The sequence below is a fragment of the Vidua chalybeata genome, chromosome 18 (assembly GCF_026979565.1).
Source record: "Vidua chalybeata isolate OUT-0048 chromosome 18, bVidCha1 merged haplotype, whole genome shotgun sequence".
Lineage (NCBI taxonomy): Eukaryota > Metazoa > Chordata > Aves > Passeriformes > Viduidae > Vidua > Vidua chalybeata.
This window is the reverse complement of record NC_071547.1, coordinates 2603047-2618467: the sequence shown is the minus strand read 5'-3', so window position 1 is coordinate 2618467 and position 15421 is coordinate 2603047. Positions and strand designations below refer to the sequence as shown.

At 41.7% G+C, this 15421-nt stretch overlaps 1 protein-coding gene across 1 annotated transcript; it reads right to left on the bottom strand.

Moving 5' to 3' along the window:
• Positions 1-5585: 5585 nt before the first annotated feature.
• On the bottom strand, positions 5586-15188 carry MPHOSPH9 (M-phase phosphoprotein 9). The gene is made up of 8 exons (XM_053959320.1): positions 15143-15188; positions 12697-12829; positions 12309-12459; positions 10981-11070; positions 7592-8073; positions 7231-7354; positions 6476-6566; positions 5586-5852 (listed from the first exon to the last, which is right to left on the bottom strand). The coding sequence occupies exons 2-8, from the start codon at positions 12801-12803 to the stop codon at positions 5767-5769; spliced, it is 1131 nt and encodes a 376-aa protein (XP_053815295.1). The 5' UTR covers positions 12804-12829; positions 15143-15188; the 3' UTR covers positions 5586-5766.
• Positions 15189-15421: the final 233 nt, after the last annotated feature.

The window sequence follows — 15421 nt, the reverse complement described above, 5'->3', positions numbered from 1 at the left end:
AACTGAATGAAGGAATCAGTAAAATTCCTCAGTGACTTTAAAAGTAACTTTGTCTTTTGAAATTTCAATTATAAAAAATAAGTTAAAGCATGAAGTAGCTTTTCCAGCTACTACCCATGCTGCCAGTCCATTTAAACATTCCATAAAGCTCTTCCTAAAAAATCAGAGGAGCAATTCCTTAGATTCAGACTAAAATCATACACAATGAACAGTTTTAGCCAGTTGGGATGAGGTATGAAAAGTTTAATCCACCTCCAACAACCTTAAGAGAGGAAAATTTCCTTTCTAAAATAATTACATGTAATATCTTCAACTTAGAGTAATAAAATTCTCAAGACAGATTATTGCAAGGGTTACCACATCAAATATACACTTGCTGCCTTAAATTATTGCTTTTAAGTATCTTTTAGGTCCACATCTTTTAGTGGCCTCCAACACCCAGCCTAGTAAGGAGTCAGCTGAGGAATTTCTGTTTTCTTGTTGTGCCTTAAAGCTTCCCAGTTGTAAACTCAGAGTATTTTTCACACCTGGGACTTGCTGACATACCCCTGCCAACACCATCATCCATTTTCTTACTCACATTTTGAAACATTTTGTTTTCTTCCTGGAGCCTGGTGTTTTTATTGTCAGATAACTTGTAAGCCTTCTCAAAAGCCTCCTCCATCTCCTTGAGCCTGGATTTCAGGCGGCTGATGGTGTTGTCCTTCTCCTTGTGGGTCGCGCGCATTTCCTCGAGCCGCTCCTGCAGGGCTTTGGAACTGTCACTGATGGCATAAAAACGCTCCCTCCAATCTGCCTGGAGGACAGAAAACATCTTTTAAAAATGTCTGAAACATTCTTATTCCCTGGCAGATTATTTATTTCTAAGGTTATTTTTATTTCAATGAATTCTCTTAAAAGCGCCCGCACAGAAAACAAAGGTACACCTGTATGTGAACTAAACAAGATTTTTGCTCGTTTCTTTGACTTGGAAAGAAGGAAAATGAAGACTAAACCCACCAAAAATGTATATATTTTATAAGATTTTAAATATCTAGAGGTGAGGCCTCCAATCCATTTGATTGACTTACTTCCCAGCATAGAAAAATGTCAGAAGGTGGAATTTGTCCCTGCAGGTGTCTAACTCTGATGACAAAGTTCAACTGTCATGACAAAGTGTCCTGGTTTTTCACTAATAATAATTAATTGACTAATAATTAATTAATTTGACTAATAATTAATGCAACTATGAGTTAATTTATGCACAAGCAAACAGGTCTGGCCCAGCTAGAAAAACCACAAATATACCTAAAGAGAGTATTTTTTCCCCAGCATAAGTGAGATTTCTTTTATCACAGATCTTGTAAGAAAGCAATCAAAACAAAATGAATAAATAAAGAAAATTTAAAGAGGAATGTGATAAACACAACACAGTATTTCACTCTTAGACTTTGTTTGATCCCTGCTAAGCTGGAAAAAAAGTTCACAAGCAAAAGTGATGATGATTCAAGTAGGGAATCCTAGGAAAGTCAGGTAGGAAAGTCACTGTGTAACATGTGGGCTGATGTTATATATTAAGGCAAAGGTTGAAAGGTTAAAGAGAGATAAGTATGGAAACACTGATCAGCTTATTAATGAAAAAGTTCATTCTTTTACCCTTTTACTTAAAAAGCAACTTGATTTAAGAACACATACTTACCACTTGCTTTTCTAGCAGATTATTCTTATTCTCAAGGGCTTTTATGTGAGCACTTGCTTCATTCAGAGCTGAATCTAACTGGTCACACCTACTTAGAACACAGAGATTACACCAATCTCCTGAAATTTTCAAATAATAAACCTGCATTTTATAGCCTTTTTTCCTTCCTCAAGCATCCCCACAAATTTTGGTGCCCAGCCTGTGATCTCCTCCCACATTTTTCAGCCCCAGCAGTGTCTCTGCTCAGAAGGGCTGTGGTGGCCTGGGATGAGAAGGAAACTGGGAATACACAAATTTTGTGCAGTATTTCAGCTGTCTAAATTTGCAGCATGTGTTTTAACTGGCAATAATTATACAGAAACCACACCAGTATTCTCTGTACAGCAAACAACACTCAAGCTGTAGATAATGGAATGCACAGCTGGGGCACACAGACTCCAGGGTAAAGGCACCAGTGAACTCAGGACTGGTCCTGTGTCACCTGTGGCTGTGACACGGAAGGTACAGCAGGGTGATGTTCACCAGCACGACAGGAAAGCACAATCTTCCAACACAAATCATTCCACTACAAATTGCTCAGAGTACCTCTGCCTGCCAGCCATTCCTGAGAAAAGCTTGCACTGGCTCCAGAAAAAACCAGCTCAAACAAGAACTGTGGCCCAAACACCACATTTACTGTCTAACAGTAGTGAACTGATCTCCAGGAAACATGGAATAGTCCGAGTTGGAAGGGACCTTAAAGCTCATCCAGCTCCAACCCCTCTGTCAACAGCAGGAACATCTTCCACAAGATGAGGCAGCTCAAGGCCCTGTTCAACCCCTTAACCAGGGATGGGGCAGCCACAACACAGCAGCTGCATTAAATAATGCAAAGTTTATATTTACCAGGGAAATATTAGTATCATAGATGCATGAAATCTTCAGAACTGAAGAGGGACATAAACTGTTCAAGATGTTCCAAATAAGGATACTCAGTCTTTAAAATATAAAGAGCACCATGTAAAGAGAGAGACAAGAAGGACAAACAGCACCTGTCAGCAAGGCTTTGATTAATTTTCTTCAGGTCCTCAGATTCAGGAGTTCTATGGCTTGACTCCAGCTGCTGTTTTAAGCTCTGGATCTCAGAGTCATAGTAAGCTCGTAAATCAGCGATGTGTCGAGCGTGTTTTTCCCTCAGGTTCTGCCTAATCCTATTGTCAATATAAAAATTTTAAAAATTCCAGCCATCCACATGACCATGCACTGCTGGATTCACTTGCACATAATGAACTCAACATATAAATGTCTCTTACAAAACTCTATTTGCATTCAACCTAAAGCAAAGACAGCTTTGTCATCTAAGGCAAAGAAGTCTTCACATTAATAGAGGTAGATATTATGATTGTTATATACAAATAATATATACAAACACAATATAAAGCTTTACTTTTTTACAAGCCCTCATACATGGAATATATGCCCTGTCTGCTTGTCCAGTGCAAATTATCAGAGCTTCAACAGTGAATGGAGGATATTTATTTTTCCTAAGCACAGTAAATTCTGTGCTTCTCTCTGCATTTGATTCTATAGAGGAAAATAACCCCCTCCACAGAAATTTGAATTTCTCTGCCTAAATGAACTCCCTCACACAGCCTATGAGGGAAGGATGTATTTTAATATTTATGTATAAAGAGACACGACCAAGAGAACTCACATGTTTTGTTTGGCTGACTACTATTGTTTCATTCCTTTCATGAAAGTACCAAATTTTTGCCTTTTAAAAAAGAAAAAGTTACTTACTTTGACATTACCACAGGATCTTCAAGAGAAGTCACTGAAAGGCTGTAATCTGGCAAACTGCTGTCAGCACACTGAGTGATAGAAGATGGAGTTAGAGTCAGTGTTTCTTCCTCCTCAGTGTTGACAGAATTATCATTGTCAGCATCCCTGTATGCCACTGGGAAGGGAGAGCTGGCCTTGTTTTCACTCTGGAATGGATGATTTCTCCACAGGTCCAAGTGCACAGCTCTGCTGCTGGCAGGGTGTGTTGGAGAATCATCTAACTGAGATGAATGACTTGTCTGTGAAAAAGAGTCTGTGTCACAATGACTTGGAAATCCGGGCTCTGCCATAGAGTCTGGAGAAAAGGGAGCAGAGTCTGCAGGAGTCCTGAAAAAACAGAGTCCCTGGTTCTGCTGGCCTGGCTTCATATGCAGGGTTGGGTCCAACGTCAAGATCTAGGAAATAAGTTACAGTGCTAAAAAAATTGTGATTTAACTCCATTTACAAGAACAAAATTTATCCAAAGGCATCAGTAAACCATACAACATACTGCAGGTATTATATTGAATATTATTACAACCATTTGGAAGTGACAAATAAAATGAAGGCACCCGCAACACTGAAATGACAATACACATTCCCAGTAAGTGCAACTTGAGTTTCTACATTTCCATTAATAAAGGACATATCCAAGACCTGTAGCTTTGTAGAAAACCTCTGAAATTTCAGTTATGCAACCTCTGTCTGTGTGTTGAAACAATAACCTTGCAGGGTTACAAAAGCACTTCATCAATTACCTAAACAATACAGTCACACAGCAGCCACCATTAGTGGGTTATGTACAGGACTGAGAGCTATATAAAAAATAGATATGAGAAAGAATCATTTCCACAACCTGTGCCTGATCTGTTCCATGGGTGGAACGAACTTGTCTTGTGGGAAAACCCTGGCACTGCAGTTCCAGGTGCAGCTCAGCAGCTGCAGCCCCAGCAGCAGCAGATCCGTCCCTGCGGCATCCTCAAGGTTGTGCAGCAAAGGTGCTTCTCTGCTCAGGCTGTTCTTAGAGGTTCCTCCAAGCTGGATCCTTTCCCAAGCTGCTCAAACTGCTGTTCCAGCATAACACTGGAGGTGGCAGCAGGGGCCAAGCCGTGTGAAACCAGCCCAACACATCCTCAACTGATACGTGAAGTAAAGAAATGAATGTTACCTCTGGTGGGTGACTTGGCTGGGAAGAAGGCATAAAACTCTGGTCTGGCATCTGCTTGTTTTCCCTTTGTCTTTTGTGATAAATATCCTTCAGTGATGACAACTTCCTTTCATCAGCAGAAGACAACTTCAACAGGCAAAATTGCTACATTACTTTTTCTGAACACAATCCTCCACCCCCAGCAGAGATAAGCAAGTTCTGGGGTGGGTTAAGATAATAAAGCAGCTCAGAACACGCAGCTTTATTCAAGTTAAAAAAGGGTTTTTAACAAGGCACATACACCTTTAACATATCAGTTAGCCACTTCTCATCTCCTATACACAGCTTCTTTTGAATGACAAAAGGTCAGTGAACTCCAAGTGAGGTTAGTGGGGTACAGGAATAATGAAGAGCCAGGCTATGAGAGACCGAGATAACAGAAGAGTTCTCTCCATCACAGGAAAACAGCAAAGACAGAAAGCAACTACATAACAACTTTTAAACATGTACAAAGTTTACCTGAACTGGTGATACTTTTGTGGAGAAAACATCAGGCAACTCACTTCTGAAATTCTCTGGTAAAGTGTGATACATCTCCTTTTCATCTAACTTCCAGTATGAAAGTCCTGATGAGAAAAAATACGAAAAGAAAATTAATTCTACGGATTTCAAGCTGGCAGCTACAGAACAGGGATCCAAAACCCATTAGTAAAATGTTATTTTGTCAGTAACATGAATGGTATATTAGTTATTTGCATTTGGTGCTTAAGGATGTCATTAGAGCATTCGTTACCAGGCCAGGAGTTAGAAAAACCTCAATGCAAAGCACAGGCAACATAATCATTCTCACATCATACAGCACCAGCAACAAAAGCTATAAATCAGTTAAAACACACAGATTTGGTGTTCAAGGGGCAAATCCTCATTTACCATGAACTTACATTTCTAATGACTCCAGGATAGCATTTAAAACTGGTACCACCCAAGGAATAATCCCAGGCAGCCACCTGATATTACAAACTCTTCACTTTGTGCAGCACTCTGCAGCATGCAAAGACAAACTACCAGGACTAAGAGGGATGGCACAAGAGGAACAGACACAGCCTCAATCCCACTTCAATTTCTTAAATGTGTCCCTCTCTCAGTGGCTTGTGAAGAAGCAATAATTATACACAGTTTGCAGGGCTGCATCTCTGTGCCCCTGTTTGTTACTGAAATGAATCCACCCTGTTATGATCAAAATATGTGAATTAGTTGTCTGGCTTTGATAAAAAAAAAAACAATAGCCACAACCCCCAAACCCATGCAAATCTACCACCAATCACCCCTCTCACACACCCCCAAAACAACAAAGCCAAACCTTATCAAAACACAAAAAAAACCCAATCCTCCCCCCAAAATTAAAGAATCACCACATTACACATTGCATTATTCTGTTCTTGTCTATTTACACAATTATTGAATCATGCCCCTGGCTTAAAGGAATTCTGCCTCTATTACTATGAACTCCAGTAATTACCACACCATTGATGATAATATTTCATATCCTACCATGATATTAACAGTAATTACATTATGAAACAGTTTAAAATGAAAGTTAAGCTTTGAAATGCTGAGAAATTTGGAAAAAAATCCCAACTGCTACGTGTCCTACATCTGCCAGCAGCAATACACAGGAGCTGCCATCAGCTTGAAAACAGGAGCAAGAAGCAGAATTAATGCCATAGCAAAGCATGTCAGTGCTTAAATCCTCCTCACTTCCCTGAAGTTATTGGAGATGCAGTCCAGTAAGAGTTTTAAAAATGAGAATTTAAAAGAAAGGGAATTTAAGCAGAAGAAATTAACTATACCTGAAGCTTCTGACACTACGGAATTTGGACTTTCCTTGGGTTGATTGAGGTAAAAAGTGTATGGTGGCAAAGCAGCATCAGTAAGGTTTGTCTAAAATTACAATGGAAAAACAAATTCAGAAGGAAAATCACAAGGAAAGGAAAAAAAACCACAAGGGTATAATGTTTAAAAATTGCATGTAAATGTTATTAGTCTTTTTAAGCAAAGAGATTAACTACAATTACACAGCATGATCCAAACCTACAGAATTTATATTGAGGGTAAGCATAGCCAAAAGTGGAACTAAGCTAAACCACATAATTAAACTGGTGTTTCCTAAGACATGTGCCTGTGTTTCTGTCCTGAGCAAAGTTGTTAATGCCTCAACACACAAAGAATCCTGTGTGCCAGAAGAGGCATCACCAGCTGAAATCAAAGATCCTTCAAAAATTACAGGGTACAATAAATTACCATGACCTGACGCCTCAGCTGAGAGTGTGGCCATTATCTCCACAAGGAGAGAACACGTGCCACTCAGGGAGGTGTTAAGACAAAAATTAGATAATGAATAAAATAAACCAAAATAGCTCTGTGCCTAAGTATGGAATGATCTAAGAAGTAAACTTTGCCCACATGAACTTTAAATACGTGAATGGGAACTCAAATGCTTAAAATATGAAAGTATATGCTGAATGAGAACATGCTGTAACTCTGAAAAAAATACCAGTTACAAGAATAGCATTAGAAAAACATAATGAAATAAAAAGAGACTTACATTCTCAAGTGGTAATCTCTTCACTCTCTCATTTTCTTGCATAGATTTCACACATACTTCATCTGCAGTTACTCTTTTTGGTTGGGTTTGTTTCAACTTTTGTGCCCATGATGTTAAAGATTTACTAGATGGTAAGAAACACACACATACACCTTAAGGTATCTCCCCTAAATATATCTACAACTGGAGATGCAGACCTGCATCACCCAGAAACATCAGGCTAAATAAATACGTTTATCTATCAAGCAGCAGAACATCCAGAGGTTCCATTCAACTCAGACATGTCCCCAGTGGCCACCAGCTCTCACTGAATGGGGATTGTCTATAATAAATTACCGTATTTGGGAAGTTTATCACTTACCTGGGTTTTTTCCCATGCTGATGATCTTCATCAGCTTTATGTTCCAACCCAGTGGGAAAAACTAAAACATCACTCCTTCCCGATGAAGGCTTTTCCTCTGGTTCCTTTGCAGAAAGTTCTCTTTTATTCCGAACGCTGCCCGCATCACCGTGCGGCCCCGCCCCGGGGGGCGTTTGCCCCGCGCTGGGGCCGGGCTGGGCCGGGCTCAGCTCCGAGGTGGAGAGGGAGCCGTAGCCGCTGTTCATGGAGGCCTCGCTGCCCGCACATTCCTGCTGCACCTCCGAGGCCTCGGGCTGGCTTTCCCCTTCGCTGGATCTCAGCTGGCTCACGAGGCTCTCCTGCTCCTCAAACGGCCCCGAGCACATCCCCATGGGGCTCGGCAGCGAGGGGAAGGCGTCGGTCAGCCGGGAGGGCACAGCCCGGCTCCTGGCCCAGCTGCTGCTCTGCAACCTCACCAGCTGCTTTATCTCATCCTGAATCAGCTGCACGGGGGGGAAAAGGCACAATTCCCATCAGATCCTGCCAGCAATCACATTCCTGGTTTAGATGCATCTTCCATTCGTGTTATTAGTGGGAGATTTAGAGTATTTATTCCACACAACTCCAAGTTTTCATGTGCAGACATCTCATGCATAAAGTAGATAAATACATACTGTGCATAACAGTAAATATAAATAAAACAGTAAAAATAACAGTAAAATGTCCATGGGAACAATCCTTAATTCCATGCGGTGAATTACGAGTCTCAGTAGTCATTTATTCATGTAAAAAACATGCATGAATGTATTCACTAATTACCCTCAGAACTATAGTTACCTACCAACCAGCTAAAGAAATACAAACTATCCAGGTGTTTGGCTAAATTTAGGTCTGAAACACTTTTTCAATTGGATACACATTTTTAAAGATTGCAAGGATGCTTTGATGGAAGAATTAACCATTACTCTATCATGAGAATAGGAATAATGTACCTCTGCAAGATCATTGCATAAAACTCAACTTTAAAAAACCCAATTTGGAGATTATCTCTTAGGTTCACAGGGTACAGAGTTCTACCTTTTGATTGTTTTGGTGTCTGATGGAGTGGAACAAACCCAAAACTGGATCACTAGATTTAACAGGTCACTTACTCTTTAGTCTACAAGACTTATTACTTATATTAGGTAAGTACTTTTTGAAGTTCTACATTTTGCAGTTGTGCACTGGGAATACTCTGAGAAATAATGAATGCTTTTGCCAAGGGCTGTGAAGAGATTTCACATTTGTGCCTGTGGCCAGCACTTCTGCAGAGTTCAAGGGAGAATACTGAACTGCAGGAGCACACAACTCTTGCACATGACAGCACAGAGCATAGAATTGTTTTCAAGAATATATTTCAAACTAATTCCCTCAGGAAAGAAAGAAGAAAACAACTTGCAATAATTTTAAGAACGTGAAACTCATGTTTTTTTCACAGAACTACAGTACATTACTCACATGTGAATAGCAACTGGAGAGCACAAATTGAACAAAGATGATTTATTCTCTCAAAGTAAGAAATAAAAAAGAAGACTTAATTTCAGAGGAACCTACATGTAATGCTAGTCAGGATCAAGCCTCAGACTTTTGATTACTTTGCAATGGAACAAAACTGAATTTCAGTTCAGCCTTTCCCTGCCAAAAATAACAAACAAAAAACTTGGGATGAAGTTTCCTTCCACTACAAAGTTTTGTGTTCTGCTAATGATTTCAATCATGACTGCAGCAATCATTTGTGTTTTAATTCTGTGATCCAACTGTCAGGAAGGTAGGGAAGGGAAAACAGAAGGGAAAGAACAGAACTGGAGTAGGGGGAAAGAAGACCAGATTCACTGCTGACATTTAACCTTTGTCATTAATACCCTGTGCAGGAAAAGTGAAAGGCTCCTATTCTAATTAAATTGCATTTTTACTTCTTTTTTGCATAGTCACAAATAACTGCAATAGATTAAAAAAAAAAAAGGGGGGGGGGAATAAGATGTGCTTTCTACAGTTTTGGGATTGTAATTTTGGTTTTAAAATCTCTTTGATAAAGTCTGATCTTGGAGTGATCCATAGCTGGTGACAGCTTGTCCCTGGCAGAGTTATCTTTTACTGTATAAGTAAAAGATAAGCCAAGGGCTGACCCCACTGACTCCAAAAGGAACTCAAGGGTTTTTTATCCCTATTCTCACATGGGTGGAGATTTTTATCCAGCTGGTCTTGAAACCCAGCATGGAAACCTTATCTCAGAGTCATGTCAGTGCTGATCCAGCACCTTAATTTTCTACCACAAAAAGCAGATTATTATTAATTTTTGTGCCTTTTTATTACTCTCACTAGATTGTGTTGAGTTGCCTGTGTTTCAGTGTTTTCACTAGGTCACTGGCACCCCAGTGTAAGTTTGGAATAGCCCCATCTATTTATTTAATGCATAAAATAGCTCAGTTCTAGCTGTTGATTTTGTATTTAGTGTGGCAACCCCATGCAGTGAGAAAGCCCCAGCTCTTCCAGAGGTAGCCTTTCCTATTAAAAAAAGACAAAAACCAGCAAAGCCAACACAATGGATTAGTAAAGACTGTGATCAGCAACAAGTGAATCAAACCACTACAGTAAGAGGAAGGAAAAACAAGGGTAAGGAAACAGGAAAATAACAAGATGGGAAGGAGGGGGGGAAGGTGGGGCAGGAGAAACAGGAGATAGGATAAAAGGACAGTACCTCTTGGTAATTCAGTTCAGGAACTGCTGATTACTACTAGTGTGGAGGGCATCAGGAAAGGGAAGGGAAAAACAGCAACCAAAATGATGAAGATATTAAGCATTATATATTTATAATATTACTGTCTGTTATATATATACATTGCTTCTGTTCTAATGGATAAATGGGGTTCAGCAAAAATATGAACCATCACATGGGTTATTTTTCATTCTTAGAGAGGAAACTTCAACTGAAGGTGAAATAGGTGTTCAGCTATTACAGTGATGGTTTTCCTGGGCTATATACTCTCTGGATGAGGGGATGATAAGTTGTATAACATTATTTTAATTAAAGGAAAGTTATATTGTCTCAAAATTAGAAATTATACAGTCTAACAGTTAATAAAAACCTTGTACCTACAAAATCCCATTATCACGTGAGCATGCTGAGCCAAATGTTTGTGAAAACAAAATAACTGAAAACAAATAATCCACAAATCACTCCTGAAATGGTTCCTGAACAGTTACTTTGTAATTAGCCAAGGCTGTCTCAAATATGCATCCTTTAAGCAGCACTCCAGTCATCCACTTCCATTAACTGCCTCTCTGCATTGTTTTGGAGGAGCGTGGGGTTGGAGGGAGAAAAAAAAAAAATCATTCAGCCTTATCTAGCTCCATGAACAGTCATTACTTACTTGGATTTGATGGTGGAACTGCTCTTGCTGGGCATTTATTTGTTCCTGGCATTGTTTTTCTACCAGTCTCAGTAGCTGCAGCCACCTTGTCTATTAAATCACAAAGTGAAATAATTAAAGCACAGAAATATTGTACCTCTTACCTTTTTCTCTGGCTACAAATAGCTGTGCAATCCTATCCTTGGGTGTTGAGTAAGAGCACTGTGGTTGCCCACCCCACAGTACATTCAGCCCCCACCGTGCCAATCAATGGAAACTAAAAGAAGGAACAGCTGCCAGCAAAGAACAGTCAAATTCTGGAAAGTTTGATTCCAGTTCCATTAATTATAGGCAATTCTAAAATTGAGAATTAAACACCCTTCTGTCCATCCACTTCAGTAAGAAACTCCTCCCCTCAGCAATCCAGCTAAAGGCCATGATGCATAATTATGTCATGAAAATGAAGAGATAATTTTTTAAAGAATGAAATATACAGCATTCCTGAAACATGGCAAAATCTGATGTTTAAAAATTATTTTATGCTAACGTTTATGGAGCCTGGTGCTTGAAGCACAGGACACGGGACACAGACATCAATATTCTGTTCCTGGAGGTGTTAAAGAGAACCCAAATTAAGCATCTGTCAACACACACTTGGATGGATCCCAGCCAGGAAGCTCAAAAATCTGCAAGAACAAGCCCACGGTGTGCAAAACCTTATGAAAGGTTTTGCTCCTTATGATAACTAAAAATAATGATAAAATTTAAAATACAAAAGGAAAATAATTTTCCAAAAAGTATGTGGGAGAATCAGTTCATTGAAACCACATCATTATTTTTGCATTGGTTTAAATCTGGAAACAAACTCATCCCCTACACATGTTTACAAATGGATTATATGAATAAGTCAAGCAAAACAGAACCATTTTTATAAAAAAAAAACTTCTAATTTCTAGGATCCTTTCAGACCAGTTTGATGTGATACAGTTTAAATAGTTTAAATTTTTCAGATCAAAAACTTGCTACCTTTATTATAACTTTGGGAAAAAATGTTCAGATCTATATTATATTATAATATATATTGTTAATATAATATCATTCTATTATGTAACACAAAGATATAAAAACTAATTATTGTAAAACACTAAGATAAAATTGTAGTAAAATCCAATTTGTTTATTTATTTATAAGGATTTAATTTATTTAGTTAATTTATTAGAAAAGGATCTGTCCCATAATTAAGGATAAACACAGATCTTGCTGCTGAATTGTATCATTAGATTGGTCTTCCAAAATGCAAAGCATATACATTAATACCACTTCTTAGAAATAAACTTAATATCAAATACCTCACAGTTCCTCACAATTTCTGAGTTAGCATGTCCAATGTTCTGGATATCTTGCATAAAGGAGGCAAGCAGCTCAACAGAGCCAGGCTTTAATGAGGACCTGGTATTCCCTGAGTAACCAGAAACTCCACTGGGATTGGATGAAGGACTTCTAGAGAAACACGAGGAAAAACAGTTCAATTATTTATTGTGTCAGGTGTGCAACACAGTGGCCCAAAGAATACACTACACATGCCAGACTGCCAGGAGAGAATTATCCACTCAGTTTAGGATTCTCATCATGTTGAAATAAAAATTTCACCTTAATACAGTATTACTGTGAAGGCATGCTAACTAAGCAGAACCAAAATAATAGAAGTATTTGTTAGTGATTCCTTCAGCACTTTACCTGTTAGAATTCAAGTTGCAGACAGAGCTGTGGGTGTTTCTGACATCAGAATCTGCAGAGGACAAAGGGGTTTCTTGCACAGAATTCACCACATGGCTGTTTTCCATATCTTAATGCCAAGTATGACATTACCCTGAAAACAGAGAGAAATAAGCATCACTCTCTTGGTTTAAAAAAAAAATTACTTTCTTGTGTGAAGAAATAGAATTGGAACTGAAGAGACAGTTGTTTCAGCCAAACCACCCCAGAAAGTGCAAATATTCCACAACCAGGCTCCCTCCCTTCTCCTGTGCCACAAGTCCAGGGATTCCCAACACGTCCAGACTGGGCTGGAAAGGATGGCTGAATGCAAAATATTCCAGGTAAAACCCTGCTGCTGGGGTCTCATTGGTGGCTTTTCTTAAATCTGGGGCTCCACAGACCACGTGCAAGGTGTGAAGTCTCCTATTATCAATGTATTTAGATGTGATTGAGGATCTGAACCTTCACTGGAAGAAACACACTCACCAAAAATAATAAAACTGAGACCAGCTGAGTTAGACTGGGGCCGACCAATTCTGCCATTTCTGTGTGTAATATTTGGCTTACTTTTTTCACAGATCCCTCGTTTCATTGTTATTATGTAACATTAAATCAGAAAGCTTTGAAATTGGGCTACATTTCTGACCAATTAATAAAATAACAAAAAAAAAAAAAAAAAAAGGAGTCAAATAGGACTCCCACAGTGGTTGAAAACAGCAGCTGGGTAACTGAAAGCATCATAAATAAATAAATACACAATACTTGGGCCACGGTCTTCCAGCACTCAAAGCAGACTGGCCATAAAGAGATTAAAATATTGTTCCAGTTTGCATACTTTCACTAAGAAAACCTTTGAAATAATTAATTAACCAGTTCTTACATAGGGTTTATTTCAGCATGTTGTACACCCTGGTGAATTCATCCTGCCTTCTAACACTGAAGAAAAACCTTATGATCATTTCATGGATGGAGAGTAAAAAGAGACACTAAGAAATATCATCTTGGTAGTCTGATAATGCTGGAGAACAAATTCCTGCTGCCTTAAAGAAGCACAACACCACCAAAGCACAGCCCTCCTTACAGGGCATATGGGTTTTACAGATTCAAGTTTTCATTATTTGCAAATTCTTGGAGATATATCCCTAATTCTTTCAGAAGTATAAAGTATTTTCACCAGAAGGAAATTAATGGACAACAGCCCTATTTTCCCCTGTTTTACTGGAGTCTGCTTGGCTTTAGCAGAAATGTTTTTTGGGTAATCACTCACTATCTCCTCTGGGTAGGGCTGAAAATGCCAGAATTGGGAGGAAGTTATCACAGACACACACGTCCCTCTGGCAGAGCTTCATGGGATAAAGAAAAGCAGAAAAAAAACCATGGCTTTCTTCTTTTCCTAGAGGTCAGAAGTCTGCAAAACTTGGCAGTTTTCAGGCTGCTAAGCTGACAGCTCAAGCTGAGGCTGGGAGTGTCACTGGAGCAAGGGATGGGGGCTGCATCAGCCACCCCCGAATGCCCAGGGTGGAATAATCATGGGTGGCCTATCTCAGCAGCACAGCAAATGGGAGGGACTTAGCTGTGACACAGGCTCGTTTCATAACCTCATCAGAAGTCTCAATAAGAAAAAAAAATATTAGCGAGCTGTAACTGCGCTGCGATCCATCGATCCCACAGCACAGCACAGTCCTTATACGGCCACGCAGCTGCAGGAAGGGGCACGGGAAAAAAAAAACAACCTGCGAGGTGTTTTTAACTCAGAAATACCGGCGCTGATTTCGGTGCCATCGCCGGCGCACACACACAGCCCGTGAGCTTCTGCAGCGCTCCCTGAGCCAGACCCGATTCCTTCCGATCCCTCGCAGACACCGGAGCGGTGACAGGGCGCCTCGGTCCCCGCCGCCGCCAGGCCCCCACCTCCCCACGGACCTTGAGGGACCCCCAGAAGGCACAACGAGTCGCGGGGCTGCGGCGCCCTCAGGAGCCGCCCGGGCCCCGAGGGCTCAACCCCCGCAGGGACCCCTCTCGCCACGTCCGCGCCCTCGGGGCCGCCCTCCCGTCAGTCCGTAACCCCCTGCCCGGCTCCGCGTGCGTCCCGTCCGCTCGGCAGCGCCGCGCTGCCCGCGCTGTGCCCCCGGCCCCTCACAGGTCGCCCCTCACCCGGCGCGGCCCCTCCAGGGCCCCGTCCCTTCACCGGCGCCCCCCAACAGCGGCTCCGCCGCCCCGCCCCGCGCAAGCCCCGCCCCCGCGCTCTCATTGGGCGGCCGCTCCTCGCGCTCCGCGATGTTGACAGCGCCGCCGCCTCCGATTGGCTGCAGCGCCCGCCACTCTGCGGGGAAAGGGGCGGCGCGCCGGGGGCGGCCTCGCGGCTCCGGGCGCGGGGACCCGGCCAAGCGCGGCGGCGCTGCCCCCGGGCCCGCTCGGTTCATACCCGCATCGCTGGGAGCCCACGGCGCCCGGCAGCCGCCTTCCTCCCGCGGCCGTGAGGCGACGAACAGGCGCGGCCCTGCGCCGCCCGCCCGGCGAGTGGCGGCCGGGAGTTTCGAACGCGGGGACGGCGTAGAGGGCGCTCCGCGCTGAGCGCGGCCCCGTGATTGGCCGCCTCGAGCGCGCGCCTCCCGCGCTGATTCGCTGCGCGGCAAAGCCCGCGCGCCGCCGCCAGGGGATTGGCGCGCGCCGCGGCGCCGTTCCCCGAGAGAACCGATTGGAG